Source organism: Pteropus vampyrus, unplaced genomic scaffold (genome assembly GCF_000151845.1).
Source record: "Pteropus vampyrus isolate Shadow unplaced genomic scaffold, Pvam_2.0 Scaffold36, whole genome shotgun sequence".
Classification (NCBI taxonomy): Eukaryota; Metazoa; Chordata; class Mammalia; order Chiroptera; family Pteropodidae; genus Pteropus; species Pteropus vampyrus.
In genome coordinates, this window is record NW_011888817.1 from 11,709,511 (window position 1) to 11,726,099 (window position 16,589).

A 16,589-nucleotide genomic window follows, 5' to 3' on the forward strand; every position below is an offset into this window, starting at 1 on the left:
TGATACCTAGGTTTCTGGCTTGGGCACTTGGGAGCCAGGTGGCTCTGATATTCTAACATGGAATGCTGTAGAGGTCTGGAGCAGGGCAGATGGTAAGGCTCAGCATCAGACATGTTGAGTTTAATGTCCCTATGGCTGGAGGATGAGATACTTAGGAATAAGTTGATTTGAGGCTCAGGAAAGAGATCTGGGTTAGAGAAAAGACACTGGGAGTCAGAGTGGGCTGATGGGCTTGTCTAGATTGTCCTGGGGACACTTACATTCAAAGGCAGAGAACCATTTCATTCCTGGGGAGGCCCAGATGCAGAATAACTTGTTTACCAATGATGATATATTTACTGAGCACTTATGCATCCCAGGCCCTGTTCTGTATGCATTACCTCATAGAATCCTCATAACCACCTCCATGGGAAAGGTACAGTTTTGACCATTTTTCAGATGAGAAAATCATGAAGCAGGCCTGCCTATGCTTGGTAGTGGTACTCAACTAGAGCAGTTATCAGAATCACATGTGGAGCTTCAAAAAATAGATGCCTTAGAAAGAGATTTAGGAATCTAGCCCAAACCTACACATATTTATAGTGGTACTGGAGGTTGAACCAGCTGTGGTCATATGAATCATCTCTTTCCTCTCATTTACCCAATGAGTAACTTTCTTCTTATGGTATAAAGCATTTACCATTGGGGTGCTAAAAAGTGTCTGAGATTAAAATCTGATCAATACTGTTAATACAAATGTTCGGAACTGTAGGTAGTATCCTAGAGATATATCACTTCAGATAAACCGAAAACCTATCTTTATGTGTTATTAAGAGTAGTACAGAACTGGATAAAGTAGGGCTTACCTTACTATTGGAAATGTTAGAAATGCAATCTCAGGCCACACCTCAAACACCCAGAAACTACAGGGGTAGGACCCAGTAGGCTGTGTTCCAGTAAGCTTTCCAGAGGATTGGGATGTATGCAAAAGTGTGAGCGCCAGTGCTCCAAAGAAACTTCAATTCAGTGGTCCTCCATCATGTCTGAAGATGAGAATTACTTGCGAACCTTTAAAAAATACTGTGTCCCAAACCTACTCAGCTGGAATCTGGAAGTGAGTGCAGCCTTATTTTTAAAAGGCGACGAGTGTGTATACACACATGCACATTTTATACATGAATAGCATATCTTTTAAAGGACAAATAACAAATCAGTAGCTGAAGTTCCCTCTGGGAAGAGAAGCAGGTGATCAAATTATAGGAACAAGAGAAACATTTCTTACCATGTGTCTTTTACATTTTTCACTAAGTGCATGTATTACCTATTCACATTAATTTTTAAAATTTTAAGCTTATGGGCAAAAAGAACCACTGCTTTAGCGGGAATTAGACATGAGCAAGCTAGCTTTATGAAAGAGCTGAACGGGAAGAAAGCTGGGTGGTGAAATAGAATGTAGGGCTGTGGGCAGAAGAAAGACAGTCCTGGCAGATAATCCTCCCTCCATCTCCCTCCTGAGGTGATGTCAGGTAAACTGAGACTCAAACTAGAAAGTTCAATTTATTCATATTCAGTTTTATTCTGAATTAAGCATCTATCAAGAGTGCACGTCAAAAGAGTAGAAAATTAAGGACCCCATCAAAAAAAGTTCCCTGGCAAGTGGCAGAGAGTGCATAATGTTAGGAACCCCGTTTAGGGAAAGAAATGTTGTCCAGGTCATGGATGCCATTTTTGTCGATGATTCGAACACTGAAGGTTGGCAGATTCAGGATGAAGCGTTTCTGGAGCTGCAGAGAGACATGGAGGAAATCAGTGATCAAATATTCACTCAGCACCAACTATGGGCCAGGCTCTGTTTGAGGCACTGGGCACAAAAGCAGATAAAAATCCCTGCTTTTGTGGAGCTTACATCCTATTGGAGACCGTTGGTACTAGGACAATAAGGAAAGCTCAAACTGCAGCTGAAGGCTGACTGGAAGGTAGTGAGAACTGGGAGATGCAGCTGGGAGCTCGTCTCTGGTCAGTCAGCTGATGAAAAATGAGACACTCCAATGCTCTATTTCCCACAGTCTGCTACCAATTAGACTGGTAAACACAGACTTCTCTTTTAAAGTGGTTCAAGGTAATAAGCCAACAAAAGATTGCCCTAGGAATAAGCTTTGGACCAAAGCGAGGTGCTCCTAGGTCCCAACGATTTGCTCCAGTCACTCTCCCATGTTAGAAGGACTGTGTGATTGTGTATGTGTGTAGCTGGTGGTGTGGTGGGAAGGACTGTCAGCAAAACTGCTCTTGGAACAACCCCTGCTTCTGTCTTCTCCAATATAAGCTGCCCTGTCATTAAAGTAACATCTCTGCGCTCTCGTTGACTCCCTGCTTGAGAGGGTGTTCCGAAGGAGCTGTGGTCTACATGCATGGAAGCAGACAGCCCCACAAACCTGGCTGGAGATTACTAAGGAAGAGGCTGGAGGAAATCTTTGCTTCTGTGGCTACCCTTCCTGGATGCCTCACTTATACTCCAGAGAGAAGGCACAAAGCTCCCTACCTGCTCCTTTAGGAGCATATCCTGGAAATGTCCACCTCTCCAGGCCTAAGCCCTCCCACCTTTGACGTTCCCTGTCTCCTCCCAGCTCCTTTACTGCTGAGGACTGAGCAGCAACAACCCATTCACTTCCAGAGACTTCTCTGGCTGACACTTATGTTCAGAAACAAGCTCCAAGATCAAGAAAAGGTGACCATAAGAAAATATGGGTTTCTAAAATGATCATCTTTTGGATCTATGAGGAATAACCTCAAAGCACTTGTATTCCAGTGGCTTCTTCCTGGCAGCCCCTTGCAATACTTGGGGCTGCCAGACTAATACGGCCTCTCAGCTAAATGGTTAAGAAAAGCACATGAGTTTATTTTCAGCTTCTGCTTTGGAAAGGGGATTTACAAACAAGAGGAAGAAGGGGGCACTGTGGACTGAAAATGATGGGCCTGTGTAGAGGTAAACTGACATTACGTCCAAAGCTCCCCCTGCTCTCATCCTCCTACTCTCTGACTAGACCATAAATTCAAGTTAATCCTTAGGCCACAAGAACAGTAAAAGGATAAAAAAAGGCTAAGGGAGCTTTCTTTTCCTCCTCACCCTCAAATCATACCCCAAAGCCTCTGACTTTTAGTAGTACTAGAATGGGTGGGGTCCATGTTCTTGGCCTCATAAACTAAAGGATTCTCTCCCCTTCCACCTGAAGCTTCCTAGTTGCTTTCTATAGCCTCCTGAATTCTCAGGGGAGGCTTTCTCTCCTGGACTCATGTACTGTTAAGGTAACAGACAGTATGGCAACTCTAGGTGTCACAAGAATATAGCAGGTATAAAGTCTAGGGCAGCAGTTCTTAAAGTATGGCCCAGTTACCACCTGCAGCAAAATCACCTGATGGAACTGATGGTTAAAATATCTTAAGGCTCTACATCAGAACATGTGAATCAGAAGGCAGCAGGGAGGCGGGTGCTGAATATGTTTTTGGTTTTTAAACAAGAATCAGATGATTCTTATACATGCTAAAATTTGAGAACGACTAGTCTGCATGAACCAAAAAGAAATTAAATTGTAAAACTGACATTGATGATGAGGTGACCCATGAGAGGAAAAATAAGCTCTATCTCTGGTAGCAACTTTACATCTGGTTAGTGGGTATTTATTACACGTTCTGGCAAGGATCAGAAAAAATGCAACCGAGGAACTAGAACAATATTGGCAAACAGAGACAAAACATTCTTTTCAGTCCTTTCAGGATCCCATGGGGGCTACTCACCTCCTCTAGACATTTCCTTAGAAGCTCCACTGCCCTCTCACGTGAGATAGCTGAAAAAGAACACAGAGGCCAAGCACTCAAAGGTCTGCCATTAAATCCAACTCTCTGCCACAACTTTTAAGTTTCAAACTTCTTCAGGTCAGTGTGTCACACAAACGGAAAAGACAAAAAAAAAAAAAAAAAAGTCTAGCCTTTTAGCTTGCAATAAACTTATTCCATATGCAGTCGAGGGTGCCCCAGACCCAATGCTCTGGCAGCCACAAGCCATTGCAAATTGATTTGCTACAGAGAAGGGTAAGCATGACGGAATTCTGCCTCCCATGGCCAGGGCCTGCCTCTAGAGAAGTCCAGCGGCCTGCCTCTTTTTTTATAGCCCATCCCCCCACCCACCCCCACCCGGACCAGGGCTTAAACCAGTTCCATCTGCCCTGGCCAGCTGCAAATCAGGGAAAGGGAGGACAGAGATGGAGTTTCAGCCTCATTTTCCCAGCTGGGTCTTAGTTTAACAATGGAAAGAGAATTCATAGGATAAGGCTGAGCCTCTCACAAAATAGAAGCCAAAGGAACTGTCCATGGGCATGGCAAACGGGGATGACATATTATGCAGTTAGGCTTCAGGGGTGGTTGGTGGTTATTTTGGTGGGCAAAATGAGCTCTATTATCGACAGATGCCAAATCAAGAAAACAGTCACTAGGAGGCCAGGCTAATTCTTTTCAGGATGTGGCCTGGAGCTCTGGCAAAGCTGAGGTTGAGCAAGAGGGCAGCACCAAAAAAGGAATGAACAAGCCAGAATTTTACTATACTGACAGGGAAGAATGGAATGTAAGAGAGAAGTGGTCATCTGTGCTGCATCTAAGGACTGTAAAAGCTAAGACTCCCAAATATCTAGTGCTCACAGTGGCTAAAGTTGAGGTTGGGACTGGGGTTAGAAGATAGAACTTAGCAGAAAAGCATCCCTGTGCCAAGCTGGCAGTTTACGGACAAGTAGAGAGCAAGCTTTGTCTTGCAGGAGGGGGCAGTCATTGGGTGATAAGAACCAAGGAAAAGGTCTAGATTTGTGGTCTTCAAAAGCTTTGCCTTTAAACAAAGAAGTCCTTAGTTGTCACGCTGGGGACCTGTTCACCCTCACAAGCTCAAAACAAGCACACAAACCACTTGGTTTACTTGTTCATTCTCAATAGCTGATAATAAGCATGCAGGCAGAGCAAAATAAGTGAAAAAATTGACCATTTGTAACTGAACAATTATCGTTTTACTCACTACTCAACCCCCATTTAAAACAAAATAAAACACAAATGCAGTATCTCATTTTGCCTGGCAAAAGAGGGACTTTTATCAGCTTTTGAATAACCCACAGGAGAGAACAACTTCCAGAGAGTACTTGCATGTGCTTCTTAGGCTCCAGCCTTTATTCAAGTCCTGGCCACCCAACTCCAAAGGGTAGTGCACAAAACTGGGGAGCAGCTGAGGATGGGACTCTCCTACTGAATGCTAGAACTTACTTGGTGTATAGTATCGATCCAGGATACTGAGTGTCAGGAAGGCACCATAGCCATGGGCTGCAAATGGGGCCTTGGCCAAGGCTGCCAGGTAGTCCATGTAGTAGAGCGCTGGACCCTCATGCTCATCATAGCCAGCCAGGAGAAGGTTGACATGATATGGGGTCTGAGAAAGAAAGATGTTGACAAAGTGATCGTCAAAGCAGTAATACCAACACCTCTTCCCACAGCATATGGGAACATTCCAACTCTTGATGAATAAGAAAATAGCAGCAGCTAAGTCAAGCATGATGAAAGTAAAAATTTAGAGAAATCTAAAGAACCTAGAATGTGGTGAGAGGTAATGGGAGGTCGGCTTGCTTTCTTTGAACAGAAGACCACTTGGAGCACTTTAAGGTATATGAAAAAGCTTTCTTCTTAAAGCCTATGGACCAGAACCTGTTACAAATGCATTTCAAAGGCAAAGCATGGGTGCTCTTATGTCTCTTCAAACTGCTGAAACCAAAAAAAACACAATTCTGAGAGTGTCAGGCCACAGACTAAAGAAAGCAGCAGCTCCATCCAAAATAAACAGGCTCAGTCTGAGCACCTGAACCAAAATCTTAAGTGGTTAACAGTATGCCCCACTATTAAGGAAACAACTCAGGGTGGGAAAGGATAGTAGGTCTCAAATATCTAAGTAAAATTACTAAACTGTTAATGCAGATAATAATGATGGAACTCCATGAATACTAAATCTACACAGAACTGTAGATTTAGGTGAAATGCTAACATTTTCCTAATATAACTAGGTTTCCCTAAGATAACTCAGAAGTAATTTTTATAAATGAGACAAATAAAAAGTAAATATAACTTGGATTTATAGGTGGTCTTCGTTTTATCTGCAAATCTAAGAATACAAGTTCCTACAGAGAACCTTGACTAAGTCTGCCTTGCTCTTTAACTCCAAATGGATGATTTTTTTTTTATACCAGCTGGGCCATTTTCCATATTAAATTCAGTCTGTCTATGCCCCCGGGCATCAGCAGTGAGATTCCCATTTTACATGGCTTCCCTTTTCTCTGCAAAATGTGTTTTCCCTCTTGCATTTGCCTGACTGGATGGGTATTGAGCAGGCCTTGCCCAAGGTTATGTTACCATCCCTAAACTTAAGTATTCAATTTAGTGCACATGAAATGAAATCAAATACCTTTATGCCCCCTGTTACAGAGCATAAAGTAATAACAGCTAATGGTCTTAAAAGTGACATCTTACATTCTTTGAGCACTGATTAACATGGGCACTTAGCAGCCTGAAGAAACTCATGTTAGAAGAACACATGAAAATATTATACTTCCCTGGAATTCCAAGCCAGCTGTGCTAAGTAACATCTCCTAAAGATTACAGAGTAGCCCTAACCTGCAAACAAGTTTCTGCCTTGGGGATAAGATGGTGGATATTCTTAGAAGAGTAAGAATTGACCAGCAATAGTCAAGTCTTCTGAGAAAATAATTACCTGCCTATCACATTTCTCAGTGGGTAGTGTGCTACACTCTGCCAGGCTCTGGAATTCTCTGGGGCATTCTGTGACTACAGTCTTAGTAAGTCTAACCCTAGGAAAGACATTTAACCCCTATGAGCTTCTGTTTTCTCATGTGTAAAACTAGCTTAATTAATCTTTACCCTTTCTATCTTCTAGGGACTATGGTGAGAAAAAATAACAGAGGCGAGGCATCCCCAACTCTGAAAGAAAAGATGCTAAGTTCCCTATTATATTATCTAGACTCCAGTTTCCTTCGGATAGCTTACCATTTTAAATGACAACAAAACTTTCAAAATTAGATACAGATAAAAAATATACAGTATAACTGATAGTATTTTTTAATGTGAAAACAGTACTGTAATATCAGGCAAACATAAAAAATCTTGGTGTTCTTATAGTTAAAATTAGAATAGCTAAAAGGATGGGGAGAGAGGGAGGGAAAGAAGAAGAGAGAGAGAGGAAAACAGAGATAGGGAGAGAGAGCGAAGGAGAGAGGGAAGGAAGGACAGAGAGAGAAAGAAGGAGGGAGGGATGAGGAGAGAAAGGGTATCCTAACTGGTCTCCCTCCCCAAGAGATTTAAAAATACAGACTCCTATCTATCACAAAAATAAGTTCATTTTTTTGCTAAAAGGATAACTCTACTCTTCTTTATCCACTGGCTAAAACACCCATTGCATGGTTAACGAAAACAATTTTATCAAGTTGCAATGGTATATTAAGAATCCACCCAAATATCCAGAGACCTAACCAGCAGAACCCAGATATGTTCTACTTCAATGAGGATCTTGCCCATAGTATAAGATCAAACTGTTTAATATAATTAATGTGATTTTAAAAGCCACCACCAAAAGATTTTACATGAAACTATGTCAACAGAATTCCAAAAGTAAACTGTCTTGCTTAATTGGTCTATATAATATCATTTATTTATGCTTAAGCATCTGACACACACACTTGTCAAAGTTGGTATTCAGAAGCTACAACACGTGGTATAGAAGATAACTCACAAATTATTGTGTGACTTCGAATTACCAACTTCGCATGTGTGAGATGCTTAAGCATAAATAAATGGTGTTATCTAGACTAATTAAATCAATACATCTGTGTAACAACTTGCAGTTTCTGAAATTCTTCTGACAATGCTCCATCAAAGATCTCTGGCTCACAATAGTTTTTTAAAATTTTAAATAAAGTCTTGTGTACTGTCACTCTCTCACTCTAAGAATCATGGCATTCAAAATGACTAAGCCATAGTTACAGGTTTCTTGACTGTTACATTCCTTTATAGTCTCAATTCATTAGTGTTTTCTTAGATTGAGACAAATGTCTGGCTTGTTCAATGATGTATAAGCATATAGTACATGCAAAAAAATATTTGCTGAATAATAATCATACCAGAATGCATTATATGTTTTTATATGTGGCTAATGCCTAGTGTCATAAGATTAAGAAAACCATTAAACAAATGCCAAAAAGTTATAGGCCCTACTTTTGAGAACTGGTTCAAGTTTTAAATCAACCGCCAGTTTCTCTTTGAGTATATACATATTGCTGCTTTTTGCTAGACTCCTGGGTCCTTCTCTTTGACCTCCCTTTAGACATGGGTTGCTAAGTAAAAAAAAAAAAATTAGGATACAGGTTAGGTGTTTAGAATTAAATAAAGGGAGACAATAGCATAAATATCTCAGGAAGAAACAGCTGGGCTACACTGCAGAGTTAGACCTGAGTTTGAAATTTGGCTCTATTACCAGATGTGTGGCTTTAGAAAAGTTAGTCACTTAACCTCTCTCAATTTTAGTGTTCTCAGTGAAAACATGCAATAATACCTACTACAAAAGGGCTGCAGTGCAGATTCACAGAGATATACATATAAATAATAAGCACGGTACCTAAAACATAGTAAAGGCTCAGAAAATGCTAAAATTATTACTAGAGAAACACCATCATCTATGAAGTTCAGAGTGCCCATGAAATAAATAGGGCAAGTACTCAGGAGAAGCCCATCTATTCCTGGCACTGAAATACAAGATAAATTCCTCCTAAATGTCTTCATAAAGGAATACGAAGAGATGTTTACATAAGTGCCTGGCACACTGCCTGACACGTGGTAAAATGCAGTAAATGATAGTTTCCTCCTCTCTCCTTCCCAGACTCTTTCTGGGGCCCTACGGTGATGGGGTTTATTGTTGCAAACGTTCACACATGAACACTTAGAATATATCTGCTTTATAGCCAACCCACTCTAACCTATCTTGAGATTGACAAAAGCATGAAGACAGATTTTCTGGAAGCCTGAAAAAACAAACCAAAAACAAATCCTATATCCAGATTTGGAGAGTAAATTACCATTAAGTAGCTTCATGCTGTTTCTATCCTTACAGATATGTCCATCCTGAATGCTGAATAGCTTTCCAGCTATTTTTTCATCTTATTCCCCAACCATGATCAGTATAACATGTGAGAATTTGCCAATTATTCTGGGGAAATGGGAACACTAATCAATCATGACCAAATTTCCAGGAATCCTCTTTTACCAAGTAATCCTTATTCTGTGCATGATATAATTTAGTCTTTGCCTGTGTCCCCTATTCTAATTGTTTAGATAGCAAATCTAGGGAATAAATAAAGTTATGAGGTCACCACGGGGAGGGGGAGTATCTTATTTATCTAGGTATCTTCCACAGCAGAGGCCAGGACTGAATATCATTCTGAACTAACATAAACATCCAAATAACCAGTAAATGAATCCAAACATTTAGTTGAGACACTCTGTCCAATGGCCTTGAGGATCACCAACAACTGTTTGCAGTCAAATGCCAACAACGCTTAGTTTTAAAGTTGTATCTAATTGATGTGCAAAGGAAAAAATTTAAATGAACCATCCAGGGAACTCAAAATGAATTTTAGCTTCTAAAATAAGGTACCACCAAAATTTTGCCTCTTTTTACAAGAGGGAAAAAAAAGAACCTAGACAAATGTGGTTATCTTTTCTTCCCTTAAAAAATACACAACATAAGCTTATTTTTAAAGCAGAAAGCTTTAAGTCATTTTGAGATTTCCTCATTTATAGAACAGGGATAATAACAGTGTACATCATTATAGAGCTGTGGCAAGGTTTAAATAAATGTGAAGTACTCAATGTAATGCTGTTACTAATAATATAGATTAGTTATTATCACCACCATCGCTACCACCTCCATCATTTTTAGGATCCTACTACTACATTATTTAACAGATCTGACTAGATAATAAGAAGATCAAGATGTACCACAAAGAGCCAATAAAATTATCTACCTTTTTTGGCTTCTAAAAGGGATAAAATTAAGGCCAGGGAATTAGCCAATGAGCGTATCTTTTATGTACTTCTCCCTGGGATTGAAATGGACTTCCTAAGTACCTCTGAGCCCTACGGAATTGAGTTCAGTTCTACTTCGTACATTTGAGCTCAGTTCCCTTGTACATCCGGGAATGAGAGATGTACATGGCACACATACACAAACTTCCCTTAAGTTAGATGGAGTGTTGCCCTCCCTCCAACTCTTGCACATACAACTCCTTGTATATTTCCTCTCTCATGAAAAAGAAACACCGTAGTGATTAAGAAAAGTGTGAAATTCCATAAATTTTACAGCTAAAGAGAACAGTTGTGATAAATACACTGAAACAACAAAATCAGTGACGAGAGTTTGGGCGGTGACAAGCAGCGGTGTGACATCTGGCGGAAGCCAAAGTCACAGCAAGGGGGAGAGAGGTGGGCGTGAGGAAGCATCCTGCGGAGCGTGGACACAGAAAAAGAGAGGAAATGACAGTCTTCTTTTGGAGCCAGGCCAGCCTTTGCCACCTCTAATTGAATAGGATGATGTCGCTATGAGAGAGATGCCTTGGTGGTACAGTTTCTTTTGCGATGTGCTGCACCTTGGTACATTAAGCAGTGTGTGAAGCACACTTCCATTCCTGGAGGGTCAGTAATTTGGAAGGAGATGCAGAACCACCAATGAGACAAAGGAGTTTGTCTAGTGATGACAGTGTTTTAATGGATTTCTAAATACGCTAACCAGAGACTAGGCTTTGAAGGAAACAGTGCCTGCTATTTCTTTTAGTCCAGTTGATTGTCAAAGCTGCCTAAAATTTCATCTTTGGCATTGAGAGTATTTCACAAAAATGCAGTTATAGAGTTAGCAGAGATCTAAAAGCTCAATTAGTTTATCGAACATTCCTTTTACAAACGTGGGACTCAGGTTCAAAGAGGAGACAGTGACTTGCCCTAAACCACACCGCTAATTAGCGTCAGAATCAGGACCAGAATCCAGGCTTCCTGATTCCAAGTTTTGTGTGCTTTTCTAGGAAACCATGCTGCCTCCACAAAATGGAAATTAGTGTGAAAATATGATTCAGTATGTAAATGTCAGTTTCACACTCAAATATTTCAGAATGTACTATTTTGCATACCAGCATCTATTGTTCTCTATTTCACATATCACATCTCATATGACCAATAATATTTTAAGTTTCAAAAGGGCAGGTTTAACATCAGACCATTATGATTCCTCTAAAGGGTCTAAATCTATGTAAGACATGTAGTAAGTACTCAAAAAATACGTGTGATAACAGATACCAACACCTTAACTGATTTACCAATGCCCAAATTTTCAACTTCATTAACAAATAAAATGGATCAATTATTATTTTCTTACACTGTGCTCTGAACTCTGAATCAAGAGCTTGTTCACAGAAAATAAAATTTAGAAATCAAATGGAAAACATTCACTTAAAAAAAAAGAGCTAGTTTCCAATAACCAACATAATTTACTAGCTAGCTCCTTTGGGTGGGTTTGGTGGTATAACTTGCAATGTTCAATATTTTAAACAAAAACTATCTCAAAAGATTTCAGCAACTTGCCACTGTCCTCATGATCTAAGAACCCTTTCCAGCTCTAAAAGATTATGGTTCTATGAATGAGGATGAGGCTAGGGAAGAACTATCCATCCCTAATGCATGAGCAATATAGAATCATTTGTATCCTCATTTTAATCCTCTTTGACACAGGCCTTTTTAAGGAAATCATCCATTTCTTTTTCTAATAACAATGGTGACTATGCCTTAATTATAAATGTACACAATTTACAAAAGTTATCAACTAAGTCCTGCGAAAGTTCTCGAGACTACAACACAGGATAATTATGAAGTGGGAGGGTGCCCCAATCAATTTCACTTTGCATTTAGAATGTGAATATATTATAAATTCAGTAAATGCTATTTAGCCTTAACTCTGTGAGAAGAATTGTGCCAGGTGATGAAGATGAAAACCTGAATCTGGAAGGAGCTCACAAGGTAGATAGGGGTAGGAAGGATTCCAGATGGAGGAAACAGCCTATGTGAAGGCAAATAAACATAGAGAAACATGGAATGTCTGGGTATTGGAGATTATGGGACACATGTACCTAGTGAATTAGGAAATTTTAGCAGGAAGCAGAGAGTAGGAAATGGAATGATAGGAACTGGAATGATACTGTCATTGACTTCGTAGACTAAAGAATATGAACTTCAGTATATAAACCATGGACGAGCCAGTAAAAACCACTCCCATTCTCCTGTCAATCCAATCCAAGCCTTTTTCTCATCTCGGAACATTGCAGAAGCAGTAGGAACAGCAGGGGAACTGTAGAATATGAGATATATTTGCAAAGTAGAACTGACAGAATTATTAACTAGCAGACTACAAGATGAGGGAGAGAGTTGTTAAGAGAAACCTCAATAAGGGGAAAGGTGGCAGAATAAATGTAATTTTAGATCCAGTGAGCTTAAGTTGAGCTGTCTAGAGGCAGCTGGAAAGAAAAATTAGTATATAGCTGAGATCATGAAATTGAATAAAGAGCCAGCGAGTCGGGAGGCTTTATTTACACAAACACACATTCTATGCTTACCTGTGGAAGACAGTGAAGAAAACAATTGTGACAGGACAACATTGCAGAGGTATTTCTAGGTTCCCATGAGAGCACAAAGAAGTTGAGGGTGACGTGTATGTGTTGGGAAATACAGAACAAGTTTCCCTGAAGATTGCTGAACTGAGTCTTAACCAGCAATTAAGAGTTAGCCATTTGGAAATGTGGAAGTACATTCAGGGGAAAATGACCAGCAAAGTAGTGAAGTAGGCAAAGGCAGAGATACAAGAGAGAACCATAGAAAGCTAGGGGAAGTACAAGTGATTCAGTATGAAGAGGAGAATGTGACTGAGAAAGGGATGAGAGGGAGGTCAGGAAACACAGCAAGAGAAGAAGTGAAAGAAGAGAGATAAAGCAGAGAGGCTAATCTCTAAGACTGTGAACTTGAAAGTTTAAGAGAGTAGTTCTGGGGAGCTGCGGAGAAACTGGACTTTTTTCTCCTTCATGATCACAAGCTGGGACCAGTCCTATTATCTACTGTTGCCATTGGGGAAGGGGAGGAGCTAGGAAGTTGAAAGGTGAAAACAGTTTCCTTTTAATCCTGTGGCTGAAAAAAGTATGAATTTAAACTGCTCAGAATACTAAACTGAGCTTCACAACAGGGATGTTAAACTGACTGCCTGATTTTCTTGCTCTCCTCTTTCACATTTATCTTTTGTAGCACTAAAAAACAAACTGGACAATGTTTATAAATTCTCACACTAAACTGAGAAATAAGGAAGCAGGTGTGCCTCAAAAGAAGCAAATCTTTGATTTTCAGAAGCCCAAGACAAAATAAAACATTACTTTGAAAGTGAGACTGTCTAACCGAGATTTCCTTTTCCTTTTCTCTGAAAGGGTGGTATACCTGTCTGGTGTTGGTAGACGCAAAATCATAATATAAAAATTGTCTTCATTTTCTGTTAATAATGATTACCTCATGTCCAAATGTTTCTGCTTAACACACTGGCAAAAATTCTTATAACAGTTGAGATCTTATACACTCAGGAATGTTACTGCTAAATTTAGAACAAACATTTTAAACTATAAAATCAAAATACCTTTTAAATTGTTGTTTGAATAAACTATGATTTTTAGTGCTGTAAGTCATAAGATAGGCATGTGCGTTTGTGAAAAAAGCAATAAAGATCTGAGATCAAATGTGGCTTTATCACTTTATATTTGTGTTACCTGAGACAGTCACTTAGTCTGGGAGCCTCAAGTACCCTATCTGAATGTAAGGATAGTAGTACTGCTTGCCTGACAGCTGTGAGGAATGAAAAGTTGTTCACTGTGTTAAAGTTCCTGGAAGAAGGCCTAGTAAGTAGTAGGTGCCCAATAAATGTCAACTGCATCTGAATTTCAGGAGGAGAAAATTTAAATATATTGTGTATTTCAGTTTTTAGCAAAACTAGATTTTAAAGTCCCTCTTCAATAATTCCAAAATTTCTATATATTTTACTTCTCTAACGCCACCACTAATTCCAAGTTTGAATGATTCTCCTATTAAAGTGTAATCATAGTAATTAGAAGTTTAGAAATTTAATGAGTTGAAATGCAACATAGCACAGATGCCTTATTATACCAACTAGTTAACACAGTATTTGTTTTCTACATTAATTTTACTTGCTAATCAAAAATACTGCTTTCTCCCAAATAACATCAAAATAAAATTGCTGACTGTGCAATGGTAAAACCAACAACACCATGTCTGCAACAAGACCACTTGAATTCTTTTTTTTAATGAGCTGGCAGTTTCTAGGGAAAATTTAAGACTCCATATACCTTTAAGTCAGTTCTCAAAAATTCAATGCAGAAGCCATGCTTTGTACACAAGCACATATTAAGTTGTACATCCTAAGCATGTCCATAAGTATCTATTCATGTTGAACATCAGAGCTGATTCATTTCCCTGAGTTAATAAGTCTGCTAGAAAAGACTATTTAGGACTAGATATGGTTGTATATGTTTTTAGGGGTCCATAGCAACTAATAGAGAGTACTCAGGAAATCCTGCGAAGCAGACTATTTAGGAGCCCTTCTATTAGAACATAGTGCTCCCCATTAGCAGCCTAGGTCCAACACGTTACTCCTACCTCTTCAATGGACATAGACGCTCCTCATTGGTCTCCCTGCTTCTTTCTCCAAATGCTCAACCAAAAAGCAGCCAATGGTCTAACCAAATCTCATCTGATCATGTTAACCCCCTCTTAGCCAATGAGCTTCCAGAGAACTCCACTGCTTTTAGGATAAAGATTTTTCATTAAAGTTTTCATAATGTGGACTACCTCTCTAGTTTCAATCTCTTACCAGTCCTCTAAAAACCTCACCTGTATTTAATAAACTACTTTGGACTATATACATATAGTCCACTTTATACACTTTAGAAAGTATATATACACTTTAGAAAGTATATATAAAGTGTGTGTGTGTGTATATATACATATATATACACACACACACACACACACACACACTTTAGATTGTGGACTCTATATATATATAGTAAAACTATATAAAGATACTTATATTTGTTTTTCAATCAGTAAGCCCTAACTTATATACAGTACTCCACTAATTAAAACGGATAAAAAATTAGGAGTAGGAGGCTTAGAGAACTATTTGTCGCTGCTCAGAACATCATCAGAAAACCACTGGGCCTAACCTAACATATGCTCTCACACACCTCCTTGGTCTGCACTTCCAGTGCTCCCTTGTTTCATCTTTGCCTTAATGACAGCTGGTCCTTCAAGGTTCAAGTTAGGCTCTGTTCCCAGAGCACCTATCTGTATGGCTACTGCAGCACTTGTCACTCTGCAGTGCAATTGACTGCTTACTTCCCTATTTCTCCATTTGAAGGCACACACTGAGCTTTGCATCTCTGCTTCCTCAGCCCCAAAGACAATGCAGGCTATAGATCTGCTAAATGAATATCAGCGCCTATGGCACTTCTCAGCTGTAGGAAATAGCACAAATTAAGAGTCATTAGAAAGGTAAATATGGAATTCTGGAGGGTTATTTCAGTTTATAAATATTCCTCAATATTTATATAAATTATATAATTAAATTATATAAATCATATAATAATTAGATTATTATTATTATTTCCTCTCCTTTCTTTTTTCTTTCCAATCTAGTTAATCCGATTTGCTCTGTTGTCTATACTCAAGAGTAACGGTAAATCTGAACCTGTTTTTTTCATTTTTAACTTTTCAAAAAAATGTGCTTTCCTGCCCTTTTAGCCTTTTCCTTAAACTTTTTTTTAGTGAAATAATACATATACATAAAAGTGCATAAGATATACGTGTAAAGCTTAATGAATAAAGTGAATACATATGTAACTACTTCCCAAGTCAAGAAATAGAACAATCAACTATTTCTCCATCCAAAGACTTCCCACTGTCTTCCATTTTAGATTACTGTTTTTAAGGAGAGAAATAAAGAAAAATCTCATGGAGGTTTTGGGATCAGCCCCTAGATTCATATCGCTACATGATCTTGTGACAGGGCAGATAAAGAGGCACTAAGATGCCAGGGTATATGTGTATGTGTATCTGTGAGTATGTGTGAGGACAGGCCCACACATGCCAGGGCACTGGTTTAAAGCAATCTTAAAAGTTGGGGGAAATTGGCACTTCTGATGGGAAACATTTTCAGAATAAAGGGATATTTTTACCTAGCAGACACAGTACTCTGCTGCTCATGACTTAAACCAAACCTTGATAGGAAACCACATAATTTTCAAGACATAGTTTTAAAACAATACAAATTTAAACCAATTACCTATACTGCTTCACCGCCATTGTGGGTAGGAAAGATGCTTTAAGTGAAAAGTTGGCATTATGAGGTTGTACAATCCCAGCCACCCAATAGG

The 16,589-nt window shown here is 39.2% G+C and overlaps 1 protein-coding gene across 1 annotated transcript in view; it reads right to left on the reverse strand.

Moving 5' to 3' along the window:
- Positions 1 to 1,530: 1,530 nt before the first annotated feature.
- Positions 1,531 to 16,589, reverse strand: part of PSMB2 (proteasome subunit beta 2) — a 28,045-nt gene continuing 12,986 nt past the window's right edge. The window contains exons 4-6 of the mRNA XM_011357964.2: positions 5,275 to 5,437; positions 3,772 to 3,821; positions 1,531 to 1,763 (exon numbers count right to left, since the gene is read on the reverse strand). Coding sequence (XP_011356266.1) covers positions 1,656 to 1,763; positions 3,772 to 3,821; positions 5,275 to 5,437 — 321 coding nt within the window. The 3' untranslated portion in view covers positions 1,531 to 1,655. The remainder of the gene's footprint in view (positions 1,764 to 3,771; positions 3,822 to 5,274; positions 5,438 to 16,589) is intronic.